The sequence below is a fragment of the Phallusia mammillata genome, chromosome 7 (assembly GCF_965637545.1).
Source record: "Phallusia mammillata chromosome 7, kaPhaMamm4.hap1.1, whole genome shotgun sequence".
Lineage (NCBI taxonomy): Eukaryota > Metazoa > Chordata > Ascidiacea > Phlebobranchia > Ascidiidae > Phallusia > Phallusia mammillata.
The window spans coordinates 12,301,432-12,327,067 of NC_137258.1; the positions used below are offsets into that span (position 1 = coordinate 12,301,432).

At 39.4% G+C, this 25,636-nt stretch overlaps 2 protein-coding genes across 4 annotated transcripts in view; one reads left to right on the top strand and one right to left on the bottom strand.

The window, feature by feature from the left end:
* The window catches only part of LOC145237112 (uncharacterized), a 30,825-nt gene extending 12,611 nt beyond the window's left edge, over nucleotides 1-18,214 (top strand). For 2 of the 3 annotated variants that reach the window (XM_080099863.1, XM_080099864.1), the window contains exons 15-30: nucleotides 98-226; nucleotides 4,229-4,354; nucleotides 4,926-4,977; nucleotides 5,532-5,707; nucleotides 6,345-6,469; nucleotides 7,458-7,584; nucleotides 10,385-10,549; nucleotides 11,547-11,671; nucleotides 11,910-12,063; nucleotides 13,998-14,216; nucleotides 14,528-14,705; nucleotides 15,003-15,219; nucleotides 15,500-15,714; nucleotides 15,930-16,144; nucleotides 16,266-16,304; nucleotides 16,515-18,214. In XM_080099863.1, coding sequence (XP_079955989.1) covers nucleotides 98-226; nucleotides 4,229-4,354; nucleotides 4,926-4,977; nucleotides 5,532-5,707; nucleotides 6,345-6,469; nucleotides 7,458-7,584; nucleotides 10,385-10,549; nucleotides 11,547-11,671; nucleotides 11,910-12,063; nucleotides 13,998-14,216; nucleotides 14,528-14,705; nucleotides 15,003-15,219; nucleotides 15,500-15,714; nucleotides 15,930-16,144; nucleotides 16,266-16,304; nucleotides 16,515-17,236 — 2,984 coding nt within the window. In that variant the 3' untranslated portion in view covers nucleotides 17,237-18,214. The remainder of the gene's footprint in view (nucleotides 1-97; nucleotides 227-4,228; nucleotides 4,355-4,925; nucleotides 4,978-5,531; nucleotides 5,708-6,344; nucleotides 6,470-7,457; nucleotides 7,585-10,384; nucleotides 10,550-11,546; nucleotides 11,672-11,909; nucleotides 12,064-13,997; nucleotides 14,217-14,527; nucleotides 14,706-15,002; nucleotides 15,220-15,499; nucleotides 15,715-15,929; nucleotides 16,145-16,265; nucleotides 16,305-16,514) is intronic. The other variant, XM_080099865.1, reaches the window with a different exon arrangement.
* A 34-nt stretch (nucleotides 18,215-18,248) lies between these two features.
* Nucleotides 18,249-24,883, bottom strand: LOC145237114 (uncharacterized). Its single transcript, XM_080099866.1, has 10 exons — nucleotides 24,817-24,883; nucleotides 24,636-24,750; nucleotides 24,299-24,463; nucleotides 23,585-23,776; nucleotides 22,986-23,323; nucleotides 22,121-22,423; nucleotides 21,269-21,454; nucleotides 20,733-20,847; nucleotides 20,059-20,336; nucleotides 18,249-19,808 (listed from the first exon to the last, which is right to left on the bottom strand). The coding sequence occupies exons 2-10, from the start codon at nucleotides 24,712-24,714 to the stop codon at nucleotides 18,573-18,575; spliced, it is 2,892 nt and encodes a 963-aa protein (XP_079955992.1). The 5' UTR covers nucleotides 24,715-24,750; nucleotides 24,817-24,883; the 3' UTR covers nucleotides 18,249-18,572.
* Between the last annotated feature and the right edge of the window lie 753 nt (nucleotides 24,884-25,636).

The window sequence follows — 25,636 nt, forward strand, 5'->3', positions numbered from 1 at the left end:
GTTTAAATTGTGCATCGCAAATATTTTAAATTACATTGTAAAGTTTTATACCTGTTCAAATAATACCGAACAGTAAACACTTGCTATTTGTATGTAGATGGCGACTCGGGCCGGGTTGAAGTATTGAACAGCAATGATCAGTATGATCTTTTATTTATTGCCTGCCAGGATTATGTCGCTCAGAATCCACGAGAAATCAGCTTGACTATCGGCGACTTGGTCACTGGTAAGTTGTGTTCGAAAAACAACTTGTGTGTTGCTTGTGTTTATTTAAAGCTGTATGTTTGTGAAAGAATGTGCGCACTCAAATTAGGCTCAAGTTATTGTTTAGAATTTAGATCTTGAAGACAGAAGAAGTGTGAAATATAACATATAGATTTGAGGCTAACCTTGCGCCTTTTTATAGTTTTAAGTATGTTTGCTCTGTATTGTACAGCAGTGAAAATAAAGCAAGCTATCAAAATGTTGATTGCAATACAATATTATTAGTGATTTCGACACCGAGTTTGTGAACGGTTTTCGTGAGTCTTTTTACAGGATTAAAGTTTACCTCCATACAAATTGTTTAACAACTTTAATAAATCTGCGACTGGTTGCGCTGAGGCAAAAATAGTCTGCGTAAAGGTTACTTAATTGAGCTATCTTACAGCAATGTGTACATATTAGCCTACATTTTTTATGAAAAAATTAGCACCTAAGAATACGGCTGACATAGCATTTTAAACTTGTCGCGCCTACATGGAAAGTTTCTGAATTAATGCAAACCTACGCTACAGCTTAATTAAGTTGGTTTGATCCTAGCGCGATGCGGTTTGAGTGAGTTAGAAAACGGCTGATATCCAAAGGGCGTTTAGTGTGGTAAGCCTGTAAAGTGTAATGTTGTAACTTGTTGCCTATATTGGTAAGGTCAAGAATTCCACTTCATTTTTTTAAAAAAACTTCATTTTTTTCGGTTTTGCCTATTGTGTGCAATATAGGAACAAGTTGCAACATTACACATTACCGGCTTACCAGTAGTTTATAAATTTCCAATCTAAAATTCCTGCAGTTAGACATTTTGAAGGAATGATGATGCATGTATTTGTCATCAATTTTTTTAATGAACATTACCAAGTAATCTAGGCCCGGCTGTTTTATGATGTCGATTCACAGTAAAAATAGTTGCATGGCTTAACATGGAGCGTTGCTGGTACGTTTGGGTTGGTGGTAAAATTAGGCGCAAACTGTGTGAAGTTGGCCAGCGACGCAAACAGACCAGCAGATCTGTTTGTGATTGATTGGAAAGTTGTCACGTGTTTCGATAGCGACGCAACGTCACTGCGATCTGCACGATTTTGCAATGGATTTTTTTTTGCTGTCAACTTTTGCCCTGCTTTGCTGTGTGTTGCTGACCCCAATGCAGATTTTTGGAAGATAGATATAGTTGTCAGATAAGTGAACTACTTGTTGTTAATGATAGAAAATATAATAACGCCAGAGAAGTTTGCTATGCTTTCTGTTTAAAGAGTTGGTGCTATGTTTTTATGGGAAAAGGATAGTGTTATATGCATCTAGTTAAGTAGTATGCAACACAACCCAATAGTAGCTGAGAACTTCTTTACTTTGCACAATCGTCAGTTTAAGCTTCAATATCAAATTTAGCCAAGGGCGTTTTCTCGCATTTATCTCATAAACTGTGGTGAAAGAGATTTTGTCGCTGTTTCAAACGAGAAATTTAGCATTAAAACTTGGCACTAAACAATTCCCGGGATATTTCCCTTTTCAAAGCTTCGTCCTCTCGTTATATAGTAAAACCGTCTTTATTGTGCCAGTGAAAGTTTGGGCGTTGTGGAATTGTACGTCTGACGTCGATTTCGTTGGTTTTAACTAAAGCAAGTTACGAAAGAATTTCTATTTAAATATGAGGAGAGAAGGTTAAGAATTTCTGAAAAGCAATAATAACGTTCGCCACAAAGTACTTACTTGTTTCGATGGAGCCGGCTCAACCGAACTATAAGCGTTGCTGGTTGATTAAAGTGTTTTGCACACCTCTGATGCAACCACATACAAATGATTCAGGCAACGAGATTTTATCTGTTCGCTTTGACGTGGACTTGACATTAAACCAAAATCAGATGCAAATAAACTGAATCGGACATGAGCCACCTCTTCTCGCTGTGCGTGTGATTCATAGGTCAAAAAAGCGAGGCATGTGTGATTATTGCTGGAAAATGTCGTTGAAATGGTAACATTGTAGATTTGTGTAGCTTAAAGGTGTTTGATTTTGGCGTTGAGAAAAACAACTTATGCATGATAAAATCGTTAACATATGTAACCTCTCATTATGAAAATATGTAACCAGGAATTGCATTCCTTGGTTATTAAATTTCCCACCTTTATTATTTGATAAAGTGTCCAAATGTGTACAACACACCTTTGCATTAATTTCCTTCGATTACTCGAGGCTAGATTATAAGTAATCGTTGCCTATTAAATTTTTCAACTTTTAATGCAAAGGGCAGTCGCCATTTGTGCGCCTACACTCACGCTTAGTTTTGTGTGTAGCGTGGTAAGGTTGATCGCGTGTCACTGGCCAAAGACCATTTTCCGTGATCACGTTTGTTGCTTCAATCGTTAAACTGCACCACGCACTGGTCATTACCAACAACCTATTTCTCTTTCGACGAATCCGTGGCTAAAATCAAATGCGCACGAAATAAGGTTGCTCGCGTTGGCGTAATCGTGATGGCTATTGCGTCAACTAAGGCCTTTTGCCCATTCGAGCGGTCTGATATCGGATTTTAGCTCATAGGCCGCCACTTGCCCCAGGCAAACATATGTAAGTGACGTGGGCGCCACAAGGCGGCTTTTAGCAGACTTGCCCTGAGTTGTTCGCACGTGAAAATGCCTTTGTTTTGCAGTTTAGCGCTAAACATTGCTGGTGGTATCAAGTCTTTGTCTGACCAGTAAGATTTCAGAAGCACAATAGATGTGTCTGTGTTTTACCCCATTGGAAAGTGATCTGAGGCAATAGCCATGTGAATCCCTTTAATACGGTCGCACGGTTAAACAGGCGTGTTTTAGGGCCAGGCAACATGTTAACGCTTTTCAATGTTTGTACAGGACCGTATCACATAAAGATATGCAGTTGACGTCATGTACATCGAGAATAAACATTGCCAGGTTTCTGATTCAGTTTCTGTGGTGTGTTAGCCAAGCGCGCTAAATGATGTACAACAGCATGGTAGGGCAGGTTACGGCACAGATGGTCGCCTGTGTAACGTTTGTCGCTCCAAAGAACGTGTTTCTGTATGAACATGGTTTAGGTATACAGAATCGAACGCATGCTAGAGCATTACCATTTTGAATTAAACCAACTTAAGTACAAAAAATAAAGCTGCAAACAAAAGTTTGTCAAAAAGAAACGTGCAAGATCATTGGTGTACACATGTTATTAATATCACAGAAAAAAATTATGCAGTTATTTAGTTTAAGACGACTTCAAGCAATTTATGATTTTACGATATTGACATTTTTCGGACAACCTATTGTTAGCTGGTTTTCTTGCGGTACAATTACAAGATATGAAAATCAAGTTTACAAGCAAATGTAGTTGTGCATGTAATTTACGTTGTCATGTTTTGACTGGCGATTGTACACGGCTGTGCTTCAAGTGCTTATGGCGCATCAATTGGCCCAAGCAAGTACCTCTTGGGATGAGTTTCAGCAAAGCAGACCTGTAGCCTCCGTTCGCCAGTCGAAGGCTGCCGCTGGTTAACAACGATTTAACACTTATACGTACTATTGGCGTCTTTTTCCTGTGAATAACTATAGTTCGCCGTGCTTTATAGCTGCCGTGCCACGACCAACATTTTTTTCCTATTGTTGTCAGACAAAACACTGACAACGGTTTGTGTCAATATTGGAAAGGCGCGTTTACTCGCCCGTCTTGGGTGTAGGAATTAGCAATTTCGGTCGTTACAATCAGTCGCAGAGCCAAACAGTCAGTTTATGGTAGTTTGTCATGTTAACTGAAGGTATTTTAGGCAAGCTGATATATATGTATACGAAGTTAGGCCTTTTTTGCCTATAATTCTCACACAAATGATATATTTCGTCGATTGTAAAACGATCTTAGCTTCGGTCAGATTTATCGCTTTAACCCCTTAACTTTGAGCGCTAATTACAAATGATCTCTGTTCTAGGAGCTATAATATCCAGGCCGTAAGTTGTCATTTTGTTCAATTAGTTTCCTCTGATGGTGGAATCTACCAAGTCGAGGGTTATTGCTGTGGAAAAGTCGGATCAGATGTCGGTATATTCCCGTTGGATTGCGTACAAGCTGTGAAACTTCGTCGATCCAAACCAAGCTATGGTGAGTGCAATGTGTCTTCGCTCACAATCTTTGTTTGTGTTGATCAAAACCTTCGATCATTGCCTGGAGCGAGTTGCCGAATTCACTTGTGTATGGTGAACTGCACAATGCTGTATATTCAACGCACATAGGTATTTGGCTGCAACCGCCGTCCAAGGTTAGAATAACATAAAAGTTACCCGCCAGTTCAACATTCGTTTCTCTGTTTTGCGGTGCACAGCAAACAAACATTACCCAGTGTGCATCAAAAAGAGATGTAGTGAATCTTGATTGTTACGCACTGTGTTTTGCCAATTTGGAAAAACATCATGTGAATCATTTCTTTTAGAAAAGGTATGCTTCTTTTGACAAAAACAAATAGCAATAAAATTGCCCAAATTTCCTCCTTTTTTAATTCGGTTTGTGCTTAATATCTTTGCCTTTAAATACAGCCAAAAACACTTTAACAGCCTCTACTTTGTTGATGAAAGTATGATAGGTCTATAAATGATGCACACAATCCGCAATGCCAAAAAGTGTCTTAGGTTTTCGCTAAATAATTTCAAATGTCACATATTCATTGCCTTGACAGGTGGAACGTTGAGCGCAGCTGAAACGAACAAAAATTCTTCGAGCAAAATCAGGTTTGTGTGAAATGTTAAAAGTAGAAGATTTGCTTTCTAAGACTGTGGTTGCTGATTTCTCATTGAACCGCACGTGCCCTTATTAATATTTCATACCCCCATCAGCTATTAGTAGATAACGAAGGTCTCTATTAACAAGTCCTATGCACACAAATCGTGGCTGTGAGGCGCCGCACTTTCAACACACGCCCTGTTCAATTAATTATGGTAGGTTGTTAACACCCATATTTGGCTTGTTATGGTTCGTCTTCATTTGCGCTTATCTTTAGCCTGCTTTAGCTCGAGTTGCCCAAAGAATAAATACTACCTTCTGTATTTTTTTTAATGTTTGTGTACTTCCGTTACGAAATACTTGCGTTAGCTAACATATCACTTATAAAACACATATTTAGCGTGGTATTTTCATTCTACAATTTTTGTTTTCGTTGCTTGATTTTACTTTCTCGTTCTAAAAATATATAGGGAAAAAAGTTTAAATGTTACATTATTGGTGATAAAAAAAATTATTGAACAATTTTGTGTAAAAATTGTAACTTCGGTTATCTTATGTTCAGTGAATTGTCGGAGGAAAACGTTATGCGGCAACAAAACTCAACTTCAAGCCTTTCGGCGTCAAACATTAGCAACCCAATGATCTCAACCTCAAATCCCGATGTATTTCATCAAATTTTTGATGTCGTTTTAAAGAAAGGCGCTGATGGATACGGCTTCGTTTTAAGAGGCGCAAAATGTAAGTCACGAAAGTTAATCTTTTCTCAAAATCATAATTCTGTAATATATTGTCAGTTAAAGCGAACAAATGTTCAAGAGTATTATTATTTTTATTCTGTAAGTTGTTTTGGTGAAAGGAAATCAAAAGTGTAACAAAAACCTTATCTAATAGTGGTTCAAAATAACAAAACACACCCTTGTTATATCTCCTTGTGCATTTGCTCGCTACCACCCATAATATCCACAAAAACGACCTTGCTTCTACAATACATACCATGGATTGGTTTAATAAGTAACTTGGTGTCGGAATTCAACCCTTCAGACGCCTTTATTAAATCCAAGATGTTATCTAAACTCTCAACCCGACTACATTCTTACCGCTTTCAAGCGCTAGGTGTCTTAAGCAATCATACCAGTAGTGACACAACAATTAAAGCATATTTACCCAGATCGTAAAGCAAACTTGCGTTTATTGTGTGCATTACATGCTTCAGCTGGTTCTGTAGTAAAACGGCCAAGTGGATTTGCCCTAAAATACCTAAAATGTCCGCATTTGCCTTGTAAATCAGACTTTCAATAAATACAAAAAACAGCAGTGTATAGAGTTTTTTTTTAATTTTTCAGGACAAAATTTTATTTCTTATGTTTGTTTGCAGCCGAAGGACCAATAGAGAAATTTGCGGCCACACCCGAATATCCAGCACTTCAGTATCTTGAGTCGGTCGAAAATGGAAGTAATGCGCATAGAGTGGGTTTGCGCGCTGGACATTACATACTTAAGGTATGGCACACAATTACCGGGTCTCGTTGGTGATTTTTGATGCAGGGGAGAGCACGTTTTAATTGCATGGTTCGCGTGAAAACGTTTGTTCTGTTTACTGATTAGGGAAAGCCAAAATTAGCAAAAATAGTTTCTGACAAAGGTCAGTCGTGCAATTTATGCCTCGACTTTTAGTGTTACCTGTAATGCAAATGCATTGACATGCATTTTTCAGTAGCAAATTAACATAAATATTTCTCAATTAAGTGCCTAGAACAGTGGTTCTCAACCTTTTTGCCTTTGCGGACCCCTTTTGGATGACAAGCTAATCGCGGACCCCTTTGAACGTTTTGGTATTTTTTGTCTTTTTTTTTTATTAACAAGCAACCCAAAAAAGGTGCAGAATATACCAACCACGTTTGGTCCAGGACCAAAATTTCAATCACTTTGACTGGGCTGCGACGTCGGAACTCAATAATAAAGAGCCATTACATTGTGATGTGACGTTGTTTGCCACTGAAAATCTACCTCTGTTGCACCACAATGGGGTTAAAATGTCACAATGCATTTTAGTTCGTCGCCTATGAAGAACGATTTTAAACAAATTTCATGCTATTTTAAAACGCTGAGACATATTTTTTAAATAGCGCTTTATTAATATCGCTATCTGCAAAATTAGGAAGTTGTCGCGGACCCCCGGTTGAGAACCACTGGCCTAGAACGTAATAAAATTAGGCATAATATTAACATGCTACAAATTGCGTTTTTTTAATTCATTCACATGTGAATGTACTTTATGGCATTTTCATTACTTTTCCGCCCCATTTAATTTGACAAATATCTGCCATGAAACTGCAAACTTGGGTACTCGTATTTGAAAACGTCGCAGATCCAATTGTTTGTGTCTTGAAACATATTTATTGCCGTGAAGGTAATTCATTTTATCTCAAATCATAACATCGCTTTAATTCGTTGTTGGTTGGTTATACGGCACATGTGTTTTGTTCAGATTAACGACAAAGATGTATCATGTATCGGTCATCGTCAAATTGTTGACACGATTCGATGTGCTGGTGATCCACTGCGCATGCGCGTGGCCAACGTTGTTGTCCGAAATGAGCACCAAAATGGCAAAGGTTGGTTTTTGTGAACAAGTAAACAAAAAATGACTATGTGTACAAAATTTGGTCTTTTATACATACCACAATGCCATATGCGAAGATTTTGCAATTGACATGTGTAAAATACCACAGTAATCATTTTAGGCCAATGTTTTTCATTTGAAAAGCCAATTCATGGGACCTGGCAACCTTGTTGTTTTTACAACAATTGTCAAACAAAAAAAGAAAACATACTTATATCGGTTCCCATGGATGCATCTGTCATCAACTGTTGTGTTTGTTTTGCTATGTAAAGCTGCACTTTTTCGTTCGTGTGATCCAAAATCCTGGAAAAGTAATCCAGTTCAGTTTCAAGTACCCTCGATGTTCGGAGCGAATTTGGTAATGCTAGACGTGCGCAAAGTTAAGTGGTGCTACATCATCGAGTAGGGATGCTACAACCGGTTTGTTTGACCAGTTGCTGTTTTTTAAACGCGCTTTTAAAACTGTTGCCAGCGTCTTTGTGTAGTTTAGTGACTATTTTTGTGTCAGGTACAGTTTGTAGTTACCGCAAGGCAGAAATGCAGTTTAGTGTTAAAATTAGCAGTGTAGTTTTCAGTGTTGACGAAATGTTTGTTACTGTGAATAGAACTGCGCTACGTTTATCAGTTTTGTGCAGTGTTTTTTTTAAGGTGTTTTGGGGGACCGAAACGGGCGGTTTCCCAAAATTTGGAAATGGCTATTTTTTGGTATTTAAATGAAACACTTGCGGTCTCTTAAAACTACTTAGCGGTCACCCAAACCAAACCTTAAAAAAAACCTGGTTTTGTGTACCCTATGCCGTAGCTTTGTGCGAGTAACATTTATTGTCGCGGACCTGCGTAAAAGTTGTGGTATGTCCAACAGAGAGCAAACAAAGCAAGAATTGCTCAATGGCTTAGGCTTTTGTGTGAACTATTCAGTAAATACACAAAGGCCTTTAAACCTACCTTAGACTGTTTAGAATGTTCGACCTTGCAAAATCTTTAGAACGTAAACAATGTTGGTTAGGCAAAACTTTACCTTGCTTACTTTGGCCATTTGCTTGGGGCAATACTTTAGCAATTTGCGTGCTTGACTTTTTAAGGGCATGCGAAAGTGGAGGGCGAATCACTGTCATAAAATATAGGTAGTTGTCAATTTGCACAATGTGCCCCCAAAACACGCTCCCTAACGGTTTGTTGTTGATTTTTAATCTGTCGGTAAATCGATTTGCAAAACGTTATGTTATGACTTTTTTTAAGCTACAGAAAATGCCTTTTTTCTGGTCTGGTCACACTAACAACAAGATTTAGTATTATTGTGAAGAATATCTTTTTTCATGCTTGGCATTTCATTTGAAAAACGCAACGTCGAAGGCATATTAATGTTTTTGCCCAAATCATTTACTCAATCAATTATTTACGCCTGAAAAGTAAAAGTGAACCATTAAACGTGCTGAGGCGAAACCTTAACGGTTGATCGCCAGACGCCGGTTTATTTTTCTTACCTTTGGTTTCCATCAAAATTGTTTTCCTATGAAACGCATTGGGTGATTTTGCGTCACGGCGCTAATCTTATTGTGCCCGTACTTGCCTAGACTCTAATCTAGTCTTATTTGCTGTGAAGGATTTGCAAGATTTTAAAAGCAAGGTAGGTATAGTCTGAAGTGCTGTAAGCTTGTGGCAGGTACATGTTTTGCGTGTTTTCAGTTCAGTGAAAGTTTTAGTGGTAAAAAAGTTTTAGGTGCAACTGAGCGTAAATAATGAAGATGCAAGAAATACGTAGGCTAAACAGCCTAGCTACTGTGTGGCCCCAAACTATATCTTAAAAATGCTACTGTGTGGCCCCAAACTGTATCTTAAAAATGTCAAAAACGCTTATTCAATACATAAATGTCTAACAGTCGGTGTAGTATAAGCTTATTAGGCAACCTGTTTCAGAAAATTACTGTTTGTGGTAAGTCTGTGCGCGCAGTACAAAGTTAAGTTGATACTTCAGATGTCGTATCGCGTAACATAACGCTCTTGCGGTATAAAAAGTGCGTGAGAATTCGCCGAACTGTTGCTTTTCCCCCAGCAGCGTTCAGTGTGGACACACCACTTTCGCTATAATAACGTTGTATACACCTTAATCAGCAGTAATTCGCATTGTAAGGCCACTCTACGCTTGTGGTAGAAATAATTTGATCCCTGTCACGTTGTGTCAGCTAGCTCTCTGGTTTCTTTCCTTTGTTAGCGCATAATGCCTACTGTCTATTGTGGAACGCGTTTTCAATCGTCACTTTTTATCAGGCCTGGCATTCCAGCACGAAGTGGAAATGGCTGGTGACAGTATGTAGCAGAGCAGTCTACAATGACAGTGACTGTGTTCAGTACATAGCCTTGACATCAATGTAAGTGTTGTCTTTAGCAAACAGGTCAGAACAAATGTTTACTAGAACAGGAACAGAGAATTGACGTAGGTCGTTTCGTGTAAATGACGCCGCTGCATTAAATCTTTTAAGGAATTTATAGTTTACAAATGTTGGGTCAGTTGTTGGATTGCGAAGTATGCGCAAACAGAAGAGTTACACGATTTCGCAAGCTGGATTCCAGACCAAGAAGCGTTCTTATTTCAGAAAGTTCTTCTCTGCCCACACAAAACGTGATCATTTTTTTCGTTTAGCTAAATTGACTTTTGTCTGTTTTTTTATGAAATGGATTCAGTGTCAACAATTTTCTTAAAACCCTTTGACATAACATTTAACATTTTTAATTTTGATGCTTTTGGGAAATTTTTGGTATTTTTTGATGAAATGTATTTCGTTTGTAACCAGAAAAAGGTTCGGTGAGTGATGACGTTCGGAGTGAGGCATCATGCTCCACCGGTTCATCAATCGACTTACCATTTACTACGTCACCAAAACACAAACATAATCCGTCCACGTCATCAGTTGGCGGTGACCGTCTGTCCCGATCCGGTTCCATTGGATCAGCAATAGGTTTGTTGCAGATATTGTAGCTATTGTTTTGTAATTCCTCCCAGCCCACTTGGAAAAAATTTTTGAGCTGTTTTGTCATCTCTCTTTACTTGAGGTAACTTTCGTTAAAGGGTTGTGCCATATCAGGGCCATATTGATTGCCCTGATACTTGTCACAGTACAGTTGTCACAGTAGGTTAGTCAAAATTGTTAAACAATGGAAAAATTTGTTGAACATTGCATTGCATGTAGAGTTGTGCAGCAATTAAGTCTGAACAAGTACATGCTCTACAATAAATGAAATTAGGATGAAACCTTGTTTCGTCTTATGCGGTTTGTAGACAAAGCTTTTTTTCAGCTAGAATCACTTTCGTTTTAAGGTTGACAGATTTTACCAAACAAGAGCGCCAATACAGCAGATACTCAACAAGCATGTACACACAAATTGTAATTTCATTTTTTCCCTTTAGCTTACAATGCAACTCTTTACGACTTCTTTGGTGCTGTCTCGTTTTTTTTTCTTGCAAACTGTTTGCTCAATATTTACATATAAATAATGAAAGATTTAAAATCGTCGTGTATACGTTTCCTCGTAAAACTCACAAATAGTCTGCTAAAGAAACTGAGCCCCATGTATTTGTGGTGATGTCATATGTCTGCTGTACTCACAATAGCTCGGTAGATCGTACAACCCATTTTTTCGATGTTTTGGGGTCCTTCAAAGCAGGTCGAACCTGATTTGATGGCAAATTACCTTCCAATAAAAGTCAGATTGTCCTAAAATGTTTCCGGTATAAAATTCTTTTGACCAACAGCCACTGGGTCGGGTTGAACTAATAGAAGCGTTTTTGCATTACAATACGTATTGAAGAATTTTATCTTTAAATCTTTTTTGAACAAATTAAATTTTCTGCTTGCAAGTTTTGCTATAGTGTCCTGATATGTTTTTTTGTACAGATTTATTTTTGTTTTTTTATCATCGACGTAGTTGAAAAATCGTTATTTTATTTTCGTGCAGGAAAGCTCGACAGCGTTTTGGCGCTTGAAGAAATTTCGGACGTTTCCGATCCTGATGACAATAAACACACTGCCACGTTACGACGCAGACCAGTCAGTCGACGAGTCAGGACTCAGGAATTACAGGTAAATTTACTAAATTCAAATATCATATTGACTCTTTATCCCCTAGCGACGTTGTAAGTGTAACCATTCTTTTTGATAAATCATTTTCCTCTGTGTGGTCTTGTCTAAACTTCGGAGTTTGAATACAACCTTTCTGTAGCGCTTTTGCATTTTTGTCTTCGCAACTGTTTAATGTCCGAAGCCAATTTTTATGTATTACTTCTATTGTTTTGGTTAAAAAAGTTATTGTTTTTGTTAGGAAATTTTCCGGCGACAAGAAATCTTGATCCGTGCTGGCAACCCTCCGCAAGCAGTCCGTCCCCGCGAATCCCAGTCACTCTCTGCTGCCACCTCGCAAAAACTTATTCGGGTTTTGCCGCCAAAATTACCAGCAGGACAGAATGCCGAATCAGGTAGGACTGTTGCAACATATAGTCAAGAAAGGGATTTCTGCTTTCTAATAACATACGGTCAATTTTTAAAAATATGTTTGTAAGATATAGTATCCGATTGCGATAAAGTAGCACAGCTTTATGATTCTCTTGTTTTGTTCCTTTTCATTCGCATTGTTTATTGCAAGGTCCGTATTGTTTGTTTCGAAAACATTTCTTCTGTATGTCACATGATTTTGAAGTAAGCATGGTGCAATTTGTATGACGACCAGGAAGCAGGAAGTTTATGACTTTGGGGTAATAATGAAACAACAACAGCAAATGTTCTCTGATAGTACTACAAAATAATTCCAGGCTTATAGTACATCAATACATCATACCAAAAGCACTATGTCATTTTGTAACTGGTGTAAAACAGGCTGAGCGCCGTTTTGACGTCACCTTCTCGTTTGTCACGTGACGCGTTAGTCTGTCGTGCAGTTTGTGGCAGGAAATAATGTACGCTGCGATCAGTTGCATCACGAAGCGATCCGGGCTTTTTGAAGACAAGACGAGTCATTTCTTGTAATAGTCAGATAAGTAGAAGTCGCGTATGAGTTTGCTGCCTTGTCCTGTCCTCAAGCTGGAAACCTCAAGCTCAATGTTGTACGACCAATACGAAAATGTCACTTTTCCGGCGCAAGAAAAAAGAAAAACCTTTGTTCATGTTCGACGGACGTAAGTTGTGGGTTTCCTTGTGTGCTGACAGTTCCCTCAACTGGACGGTTTTTCATGCGCAGTTTGAGCTGATCGAGACAGACGTGTAAACTTTAATTGACGATTGCGATGATGAAATGTCAGATTGGCTGAATTACTTGGTACAGTTGATTGTGCAGAATGTTGTTATAAGTCAGTTGAACAGTGAATCAGCCTTGAGATCATGCAGTTTGGCAACGATTGCTGTGGTACAAAAGACAAAATATATATCTAAAGCCATTAGGTCGCCTGTTTGATTGTATTTCAAAGTTGGTTTTGTTTAAGATATTGTTTTAGGGGCGTCAAATATTAATTGTTTTATTGGCTTCGTTAATTTGCTTATCGATATGGCCTTGTAAGTATTTTGGCCGGAAAGTCGTAACGCCCCATCTTATACGTGATCTTAGACATAAGCGCCAGTCTATACAATTCGAATAACAATAACCGCGCATATGAACTGACGTTGCGCTAAACAAAATCTAAATCTTTCGTAGGAACAAAGATTTGTTTATTTTTGAAAAATCTGTTGTTTATTTTATGTCCAGCCTGATTTAAGTCTGTTGTTTGGAATTTTCAGTCAATGTCAGAGCTTGCTTGAACACTTGGTTGGTTTGGTTTTTGGTATTTAACTTGTACTGCTGGGAAAGTTTAAGACACAATGCTATCCCGGAAACACAATCGTTCTGTAATGTTTCCTGTACTGCCGAGAGGTAATTTGGGTCTGGCCAGAAGTAATGACTAATCGTCCTATACTGAAATCCAAATTTTCGTATGAAACAACTTTTCCATCTTGACATTATATGTCAAATGCCTGGGGGCTTTTGTTTTGTAACATAAGACAACGTATACCGTGTGAAGATGTGTTATTTAACTTTGGAAAGAGAGGATGTATATAAAAGTTTTCATAGTGCATTTATTAACAACCAATGTGTCAAAGTTATATTGTTGTACACGTGAGGTCACTGAGTGTAAAGATTAATTAAAACCTGAGGGGAGAAGTTTTTTTTTATTGTGTTTGTTCATTTAGTTTAATCCAACTGGTAGTTGTTAAATATTACCAAAGAATAAGCATCAGTTTGAATAAGGTGTTGATAGATGTTAGATACTTGTATTTTTCGTCGTTTTTAACAAAACAACGAACAGAAAGCTGGCCAATTTCAACGAAACAAATGCTTGCTGTGATAAATTGACAATTTATTGACTGAAATGTCTCATTTTAGACGTGGTTGTCGAGGATATGTCACGCAACGGCTCAACGAGTCCTGTTCATCCGGCGACCGTTGCCTTACACCAACACAACCCTAAACCACATGTTGCCAGCACATTTGGTCACAACAAGTACATGGATAACAATCATACAGAACACACCAATTCACAACCGCGAACAATTGGGCCGAGTCATTCGCTAAATCGGCAAACTTCAACTCCTGTGTTGTCAGGTAAGCACAAGCCGCAGTTTCCTATGAAAAGATACGTTAGTTTTTCGTTAAATGTCAGCATATTTCTGTGCAGTTACGTTACATGTTGACGCAACACTATGGGTTAACAGAGTTTGCATGTCCAGCATAATCTTGCAAGAATAAAACCTTTAAGTTTAAGCTAAATTTGTCAGAGTTTACTAAAAACAGACATCAAGTATGTTAACAGACATCAAGTATGTTTTTGCCAACTCTATGGAATAAATTAAACGCTGACTTCTGTTTCCTACATAAGTTGCACTTGTTTTATGTCAAAAAAACATTTATTAAAGTGACTTCACGGAAACCCCCTCCCGCACCCCCTCAGCGGAGGAATAGCAAGTTAACAGGAAGCATTAGGGAGGATCCCACCCAAAAAAGTGGAACAAGTGCGCCCCCTGTTTCAGGGACTTCCTTTGCGCGAACCCCATCTCCGTCACCCACAACAACTCACCCACAATCATTCGGAAGGTGAAAGATTTTTCTTTTTTAATTTACTGTGGACTTGAGACTTGCCCATTATTGTATTACGTATTTTTTTCTTGAAAAATATATACTTCTTAAAATACAACATCGCTTTTACACTAGCTGGTTTTACTAAAAACATGTTCAACTATTTTCCTAAAGTATCAAGAAATCGACTAAATACAATCACTTTTGACAAACAAGAGATTAACTTTTACGAAATTAACTAAATATTGTACAACTGCAGTAAAATATTGTCCTTTAAAGTTCGAGTTTGCTAAACCTTTTTGTCATTTTGTTTAGTGTTCGGACAACCCCTGTCATCAAACAACCTTTGCGCCCCGAGATGTCCGGTTTCGCAGCTGCAATCGCCGCCGCTGCCCAAAGAAGAACCAGCGATTCTTCGCAGGATGGGGGAATACCCACAGCGACCACACCCACGGGTCACAAAGGACCAAGTGTTGCTCCGAAACCTAAACCTGAGCGAAAACCGGAAGTTACTCAGCCCAAAGTTAACAAGGTTTGTGCTTATGCTCAGTTTGTCATACGTAGCTTATGTAGTTTTATTTGGAGAAGTTCAATTTAAGTCGATACATGTAGGTTGGTTCTTGGGAATAGTAACTTAAGTGTTTGACGGCGAATAAATGTATTGTACTTTTTTGTTACAAGTCTTCATGTAGTTTCGCCGATTATTGTTTTATCGTGTAATGAGTTGCCGTTCTAAACCCCCAACGTAGCGCGCTGCGTTACTTAATAATTGCGTAACATACATATTTTTACCTTTATTTAAATATTTGCAGACTGTTGAGCAACAACCACCTCCAGTATCAAGCAGTCCTTCACCTGCTCTTGCGCTCGCTCTAGCGGCCAAGAAGGCTACTGCGCAGCAAACATCTGCCGCCTCTAGTGGTGGAAAGGTTGAAAGCACTAATCTTGTGAAACCTTCGTCATTTAACAACGCACTTCGTAGAGCATCAGGAGAAGAGAAACGTTCTGAAGCTCTCCAGAGATCAGGGTAAAACAAAAAATATATGTCACTTGGCAATATTAGTCACACAATCAACCTGGGTTAGCGTTGCTAATTGCAGCCGCTGTTGTGTAAATTAATAATTATGCTTTTAGGAAAGTTTTACTAAAAAAGGCAGCCAATTGGGTATTTTTTTAATGTAGAATAAGTCTTAGTATCTTTGTTTTACCACCTTGACATTAAACATATATTCATTTCACCAGAACACCTGTTACACTTCCTCCGCCACCACCAACGCCACCTAGTGACACGGGTGGCAAATCTCCCAACTACATTCTTCCCCCACCTCCAACCTACGAACATCACGACACACCAAATAGTTCCAACTATGATCAAATGCTTTCACTCCCTCCTCCTCCAGATGCGATGCTGAACTCTCCCTCTCCTTCAGACATCCCACCACCATCTGCATTTACAGGTTGGCGTTATTTAGTTAGAAATTTGTACTTATGTCCAATTAAAGCTTTCTCGCGAATTGCTGTTGGTTGCAATGTATTTTACCTAGTGGTCAAATTTTAAACCATTTTCTTACATTTTAGGTTCCTTGCCACCGCCGTCAGCTCCTTCCAAGTTTAAAGGTAACATTTCCCTGTTTTTACTTTGTTTTAAAAAAGCTCTTTGGGCCTTTTTTCGGTAACAAACAATATGTCAATGTTATTTTTTGAACTAAAAGTTGCCTCTTTTAAAAGACAATAGTTGTTATTTTGTCCAACACAGTTTTAATCGTTTGGAACCATGATAACCGAACATTTATCCATCTTATTCAAAAACCTTTTTTCTGCAAACAGATCAATCAAATCATTCTGCAATTTCATCGGAAGGTTACACGAACACATCAGTTAACGGTGTCGACAGCGTCAGTAATGCTGATTCGGGTGTGGATGACATTGGACCGGCTCGTCACATGCACAACGATGGTAAAACCAATATTGAAACAATTTCGGTCGTTTCAAGTCACTCCACTATTTCGTCAGAAGACGGATCTGACGTGGGAGTTTCGCTTTGCTACGATTCAAAACCAAACACAGAATCGAACGGAACATCGGGAAACATGTACCTCGACGTGCTACGTAAAAACAAACATTCCAGTGAAGCGCCGTCGAAGACAGTTGCTGGTTTGACCAAGGTGCAATTCGGGGGATTACCCACACCTGCGACTCATCCGAAACCAGCGAAACCCGCTGTAGAAAAAACTCCGCCGCAAAACGAAGTCAGTCAAAGTGAACCGGCCAAAGTTACGCCCGCTGCGCCTCCAGTGGCGGTCTCTGAAGCCAAACCCGCAGCGAAACCCAGTTACGAAGGCAAGTCGGTGACATCATGGACGGTTGATGAGGTCAGCGCGTGGCTGCAGGACCTCGGTCTTGGTCAATACGTAGACGCGTTTGCCGAAAATGAAATCGACGGAAGTCATTTGCCGGAGCTGGGAAAAGACGAGTTGCAAGAACTTGGTATTAAGCGCATGGGACATCGGCTCAGTATCGAGCGATCGCTTAAGAAATTAGGCCAGTAACTTTTTGCGTTTTTTTATCACGCCCCTTCCGACCAAACACGGTTTGTATATTGTTGTAATAAATTGCGCTTAGAATACGTGAAATATTTCTACTTGTACTTGTCTGTTCTTGAAGGCTTCCACATTTTCTCCAGTGTCTTTTACGCGACCTATCGCCCCCTGCGGGCAGAACTGAACCACCACAAGAGTTATAGAATTGTTTTGTATTTTAACTTGCAGTCAAGTATTTTTTCCCGTGGCGGTTTATATAAGCGAGTCAATTATGCAAACACAACACTCGCCTTTTCAGTATTCGTATTGACTCAAAACCTTTTTGTCCTGATTTTGACCGAAACTTTTCCTACATTTCTGTGGTGATTTGAACTATTTGTCCATGTTCCTTGGTGTGTTGGACAAAAACTTGCTTATTTACACAAACGGTTTTGCTATTTAAACTAAATGTATATCACTGAACTGTACAATCGTAAAAATCACGTATTTATTCATGTGGAATGAATTATCTTCTGTAGATTAATTTATTGGACTAGAAATTTGGGTTAAAAAATTTTCATTTACTGATTTCAAAGTACAAATCTAAAATTGTTTTACAGTCCTTAAATGTGATCTTAATCGTGTCACTTATCATCAGACAATTAAAAAGTATTTCGTGTTATGACACAAGTTCGAAATGTTCGAGGCAAGAAGATCTTTGTCCTGGCAGTGCTGCTTCTCCACTTTGTTCCAATGCAGTGTCAATCAAAAATGTAACTCGGGTGGCTTGCTGAAGCGAGCTGCTGTAATAACCACTTGTGCATGGGCCGGTGTGCTTGGGTACAGCAATGTTTTTCACTTTTCTTTGTCACAACCCCTCAAATTGATTGGGATTGGCGCGTATATGTTTACATTTTCACCGCCTTTGCCTGTGAATTTTCTACTTCCGTTGAAACACTCGCATTGAGACTTTTTTTGGAAATAAAGCATCGCGCGTGCAAACTTGTATATTTGGTTTTTCCTTTTTGATTTCAGTTCAACGTGAGTTTTAAATTTGATTTACTCGCAAATAAGGGTGTAACTGCAGCCGTAATAATTTTCGGACAACTGTTGCGCCTTCATTCCAAAGGACATACAATAGGTTACTACTTTTTTCAAAAAAAAAATCAAAAGTTTCAAAATTCGGCATAAATAAAAAGAAATAACAATGATAAATAAAAAACAAATGCGTAAAATGCAAACTAAAAGTAAGTCAGTTGACAAGCGAAAACATGGCATCGGGGCAGCGGTTAGGATGAATAACGTTTCATACCATGTTGTATGGAGACCAGCTTAGCCTTACAATAATAAAAAAGTACGCAGAATATCAGGATATACTAGCTTCCCTTAGAGGAAATTCTTCAGAGATATCCGAAATTTTGTGAACAAATGTTTCAGGTTTTGCCGCAAATGCAACAGTCGTATCAGCCTCAACTTCATCTGGGGAACATACTTGAAATCGAATACGACGTTTTCTGACGTGAATATATACACAAGCCACGCCACTGTTCAGTGAAAAAAGGGCAACCACCACTCCTTGATACACAACATCACTAACAGCATTGGGCCACATCAGTTTTACAAAGTACATCACAATAATTGGAGTCCAAGTTAGAATTTCAGCTACCGAAAAGTGGGCGATGGAGGATAAAGTAGTTGACGCTTGTGAAAGGTTGAATTCGTTTTCGTCACTTCGTTTTGGAATAACCAACGCATAGACGATTCGTGCTGTGACGTAGAGCGATAGCACGCACGTGATCACCACGAAACAAAACGAGAACATGCTCCAAGTGCTTTGGTTGAATGTGGGTCGAGCGAAGAACATGGGCAGACAAAATTCACTTAGCGAATAATAACCAAACTCGCCGATAATTGAAAACCCTAATGACGGTGCCTTATCGGATATGACGTCAGCGAACTTGGACCACGTAAAAAGAGAAAGTTCAGTGGGGGTTATATTGCCGCTCATGGTGATTACCCGCTCAGAAAAGATGCGAGCGCTTGTTTGATCGATGATGTTTCCAAACAAATTATCAGCCAACGCATTAGTTTTCACCCACGCATGTGACTCACCACGCGAGGTCACTGTAACAGCGATGAAAGCCAGCGGTGCCCAGCATAAAATCCACATCAGTAAGGTAAGCAGGCAACTGGCAGTTTTGCTTACAAATCGAACTGACGGTGATTTACTCATTGACTTCCGAGTTGCAATTTCGCGTCGACATGATATCATAGATGCGAAGCAAGTCAAAATAATCCATGGTAAAGTGACTGAGATGAGCGTCATAATACCACTGATCTGACATGGACTGCTGATCCGCCATTCGAGGTTTTCTAGGCAGCTTTGTGTTTGAGTTTTTGAACTGCGCAAGAGTGTGTATGCGAAACACGCGCACAACATCATTTTTGCCGTTGCGATACTGGTGAACATGACGCTTTCGCGAAGGAACGTCACCAAACACGACCTCTCCCTTCTCAGTATGTAAAGTGAGTTTATGAGTGCCACCGTCAAGCCGTATAAGTTTCCAACCACTGCACACGCCGACAGGACGAGAATTCCGTACTGGAAACACAAACAAATAGGCTACCATGAGTCATGTGTAATTCAATTACAAGCATTTTTTTCAAGTTTTGTAATAATTGCAACACAGGACCACCCAAATGTGTGGCCTTGTACAAACATGCGTCACTGCAGTTGGTTTTCTTATACCAACATACTTTAAGTTTTGTTTAGTATATACACACCCATGTCATATGAGTTTTTGTTAAATGTCGCATGCACTTTGTAAGTGAATAGGATTTAGTTGTCCCACCTGCAGGATAACATTGTCGCTTGGTTCATTCTCCACGTTTAGATGCCACTTGAAAGACGGATCGTCCGAACCATAAAAGTCCTGGAAAGTTGGACAGTCGCTACTTTTCTCTTCGCACGGTTTGTCGCCTTTTACGTCACAGGGAGTGTCACGCTTGACGCCACACACACTCGGCAGCTCGTCGGCTTTATTTTGACAATCAGCGTGGCCGTCGCAAAGTTGAAGGATATCAAATGTATGCATGTGACTTGAAATGTCAGTTGATCCTTCACTGTCATCTAATAAAAGTTTTTTTAATTAAGGATCTGTTTTTTTAAATGGTTATAATATTTGGAAGTGAAGGATTCAAACCAAACTCAAGTCGAACATAACGTCGTCTAACGGTGCTTATTATTGTGACCAAAACCTGACTTTCTTGACCACAGGAGCCTTGTTTTGGTCTTTTTGTCAAAAAATGTCTGCGGCAAGGTCAGCTTTTGGCAAAACCGTGGGGTTGAAACTTGTTTGTTTTAAGGTAATTGGTTGTGAAAGTTGTTTGCTCGCTGAACGAGATATATTGGATTTTACTGTATTCGCACGCACAGGAACGTGAAAATCAACCTGTGGTGGCCGCTGTGCAAACACACTACATTCTTAGTTGGGTTTCGGTCGAATCCAGAAACGTATGTACTTACCTAACAAACAAGGAAGCCTCGTCGGACAATACATCTCGTCAGTAGAGTTTGCGCATTGTGGTTCACCGTCACACGGTCGAACAGTCGTTCGATCACCTAAAACTCCGTCTGCACTCTATCAAAAAGAGGAAGTTGCTTATAAGCACATAAAGCCCAAACAACCCCGCGAAGACTTTTCTGTGGATTAATTGTTTGTAGCGCGCCTGCCTGTTCAATGCCAAAATCAACACGTAAACAGGATATCATTTTAACCGCGTTTAAGGCAACCATGCCAGCCTCTAGTCTATGCAAAGTTACAATCAACGAACAAGTTGCCAGCACCGGTTGCCATCCTTATTTCTGAAAGACAAATTATGTAAAGAGATAAAAAGGTGTTAGTTTGCCGTTTTGCGCGACAGTGCTTTGTTTTAACGTGTGAAAAGATGCATGAACACTTGTAGTTTATAAATTACTCATTGTCAGGCACTGAAATCATAACTGCGTTTTATTCGATTTATAGAACTTGAGGTGACTTGAAAGAAATTGATCATACTTACTTGATTGCCACAGCGAAACCCATAATCTGGCACCAGAAGTTGACAAAATAAATTGTTTGTGGCGTTGCAAGCAGGTACACATTCGTCCTCCCCGAAAAAACATTCTGGTCTTGCGTCACACATTCGAGCATTGATTGTTCGGAACGAACCGTCAAGACTCAAACACTTGACGAATGCATCGGGTGGCTGCAAAACAATGCTTTCATTTCACCAGAAAGTCGATGAGCCGGGTCTGATGCCTTGTATCAAGTTTAGGAAACACGCTGGTGTTCGCACGGTAAACTCTATCCACAATCCGGAAAAGAACAAAATTCTTACAACTGCAGGTGAATCTGATTTGTGATTAATCATCAATAGTTAGTCATTACGCTATTTATAAGGTATTTCCCTTCCCTAAAGTAACTTAAGAAGGCAAGCGGTTATTGGATCTGTTACTAGTGCTATGACCTCATATTTTAAATTTGGAAACTATGACCACATGCTTACAAGTGTACAGAAAAACAAAAGCAACGTCATTCATCAAAGACCTGCGGTAACTTTGGTCAGAGACGTCACCTCACAATCATAAATAATTTATGGCGACATAGGGGATTGCGTGGTTTCCTCTTGGGTAACACTTTCCCTTCATTTACTTTCCTTTACGTTTGCCAGGTGTAATCTGGCTGTTTGGACGGCGTCAGTTTGATTTATAGTGCGGAAAATACACCTGGTTACGATTTTTCGCCTATACCCTTTCATTCGTGAGTTAAAGCAGGCTTTTGTTTTCCAACGCTTCTGTAGTCTATGATAACACTTCCCTAATCAAATAGGTCGTCACCCATAATGCGAAACACATTTGTAATGCAGACCTACCTCGGATTTCGGCTCACAAACGTCGCGGTGGTCTTTCACTCCGGTTAAGCACACATCGACCGGCTTGACACATGTCAAATTCTGTTCCGTGTCGCTGCCAGCAAATGTATCCTGGTCAATTCCCAGGAGAGAAAGTGTTTCTCCAATGTCGCATTGCTTACAAGATCGACCGCTTGCGCCCGAGTCTTTCCATATTTGGTTCCAGCAGAAACTTTCGCACAGTTTGTTTACAGCCGGGGATCCTGGATGACGACATAAGCACTCGTCCGACATATCTGGACAGTCGATGATGTCATCGCACACCTGCAACAAATAATCGGGGCGTTTAAAAACGTGTGTGGACAAAAGTTATTGAATGCAAATTGGAGGAAACAGCTTTGGCGCAGAGATACTATACAATTACTATTTGGATAAAGCGCACTGGGTTTTGCATTCCATACGTGGCTTCCATCCCTAAATTACAATACCAAGGACTCAGACTGAAATTTATGTTTAATTATAGGCCGATTTGGAAGTTAGACGGTGAAATCTGTTAAATTTAATTGAGCTGCTGTGGTATAACTATACAATCGAAGCAATTATGTGGTTTTATGTTGAATTTATCTAAATATTATGTCTGGGCAATCTTCACAATCGATCCATTGCAAAACATAAATTGTCATAAATTGACTTTGATGTCTATAATATACATGACACAGTTGCCTCACGAGGATCAGTTAACCTAACTATACAAAACAATTGTATCACGAGGTTGTTATTGTGTATTAGCTCGACTGACGATTTAAAAAAAACATTTGTTTGTTTGTTTGTTTGTTTGTTTGTTTGTTTGATATGCATATAATCTACATAGGAAGTGAAGAAAAACCTGGTGTTGAAAGACGGTAGTTGTGCCACCCAAACACCGAAAGAATTTCCTCTGCGTGTTGCCTGCGGCTTTGAAATCAGTGACCGGTGTTGTTGGATTAGGCAGTTCGCTGCATGAATCAGATCGGTCCTCGCAGTCCTGGTAATCGTCACAAACCATGTCTTCCGGTAACAGACAAGTTCGAAATTGATCCTTGACTGCACACTTGAACCCCGGCCCTGTCTGGATTTCATCAGCCCCGTTAAGACAATCTGGTTGGCCATCACAGAACTGGAAGCGAGGAATACACATTGGGTTGAAATCACTGTAGAAGAACGGCACAGTGGAAGGTGGATTACCTGCAGAAAACAAAAATAATGAAGTTGTGTATGTTTTTCTACACATTTAAACCAATACAAGAATTTAACTATATTTGAATGGGTATCGTTTCATTAGCATAAAGGGGAAGTTTCAATTATGCTGAAGTTGGTGAACTATTTCAACAGTGGGTCACTATGAGGCTATTTATTATATCGTTTTACTGCTTATGAAATTCAATAGTGAGTAATTCCACGTGAGTGCGTGTGATGTACGTTCACGGGATTTCCGCCCATTCAAACCTTTGCCGTAGCAGTAAAAGAAATTCCTTGAAGTGCTCGTGCAGTTTTGCTCGTCTGAACAGTCATGACAATCACGAATTCCATTGCAAACTTTGTCTTTGCTGATTGTTTTACGGTTGGTATCGCACGAAAACCATCCCGACTTGAAGATGCTGTTTTTAAACTTCTTGTTCAGCTTGTCTTCATATATGGCTGCAGCACATATAGATTGTAAGCTATAAGACTGCAATTTTACTTAATTCTTTTGTGCAAAACATTTGTACAATTAGTTTGCACTCATGGCCACAATAGTGTTGATCGAAACTCTTGGGCCCTAAAAATAAGTCAGGTGTACCAGAGACCTTTCAAGGAAGTGAATGTTGCATAATGTTATGACGACACTAAAATGTATGCAACAAAGTTTTCACGTTTTGCCACCCGTAAAAATAACGTGCCGCAGATTGAATAGTATCGTATAAATTATGACTATTTTATTGAAGGTAGATCTAAATGAAAACCATTCTTAGGCTTGTTGGCTGTTATTCAACACTTTCTACAGGTCATATTAATAGGCGACGGTCCTAAGTTCCCTGGTGAAAACAAGAGTACATGCGTGTTATGTATAAACCGTAATACACAGGCCAGCCATAAGGCATTTCACTTTAGCTTATCCGCTTCTGACTTCTATTGTATGAGGCTTAAGAACACTTTAACCGGTGGCCATACTATACCCACTTGGATCGTAGTCGACAGGTGTGTACTCAAAGACGTATTCGTCATCTTCGTCGTCCGTGTTTTCGCCACTAAAATCTCCACTACCAGTTTCTGTAGTAGTTGTATTTACGTTGTAATCGTAACTGTCATAACCGTATGCAGATGTAGTTGTGTTTTCACTGAAGCCTGAAATCGAAAAAAATAAAGCATCGTCACATAAAGGCGATTCTTATTATACACACCAATCTTATTTTGCACAAAAGTCAGACATTAGGTCCGAAAATAACAAGCAGAAGGTATTTAAACAAACAGCAATTGCAAGAATAGGCACGCAACTGAAATACTTTCACATGCTTACCTGCTGCTAAAAGTGCATTTGTTGCAATGACCAGTATTGTTACAACTGCTACAATGCCAAATCGCTTTGACACGTTCATGTCTTGTTCCTTCCGAATCCAATTAAACTAACTGTCCTGCAGCCAAACAATATATATATAATATGAAGCCTGAAAAGGCCGAGCTAATCAATCCAATAGTACCTTTCGCTGGATGGTAAACGATGTTCTGATAGATGCGATGAAGCGAGGCGCGTGTTTACACGAGTCCTTGCGGCGCAGCCCGCTAAGGTTGGCCCCGTGCTTTTTTCGCTCCTGTTTCCGCTGTAACTTCTTCATTGTGCGTGACGTACATCGGCGACTTCGGCGTGTATGCTAACGTAATTTCCTTTTGTCTATCAATCAAGAATATCGGCATTTTCAATCAGCAACAACAGTGTACTAAACTTTCACAAATAATGTATATTACTGTCAGTAAAGTATGTTTTTCGTATTTTATTTAAGCTTCTGAATAACAGAGTCAGTCCAACTACCAACGGTTTCGCACGCTTCACAGGATGCGACGTGACGTAACGACCTGCGTCATTTAAAGGTCGCTTCCCGTAGCGTCTGAGTTCTCTGGTGGCAAGAAGTTCATCGATGGCAATTATAATGTATTTAACCAACTTTACTGGCCCATATAGCTTGAAGTCAAGACATAATCGAAACCATGATCAAAAAATCAAGACGGCCCAGAGTCAACTCCCATCGTTATAGTTTGCACAACATTTTCAATACCATGGTCCATGGTACAACCTATTTTCGTCAAATCTCGTATAACGGTAAAGTTGTGCCAGATGTTTTCACTTTACACCAAAAATTTGTATAGTCATAGAAACATTAGGTCAGTTATGTATCGTGGCCAGTTTTATGTCTTATCATGTTATTACTCTCGTTAATCAAGGAAACCAAACACCAACTGCAAGAAAGCAGAAAGCGTTGTCAACGTTTTTATCTTTGATGGCTAAACGCAAGAATAGCCACC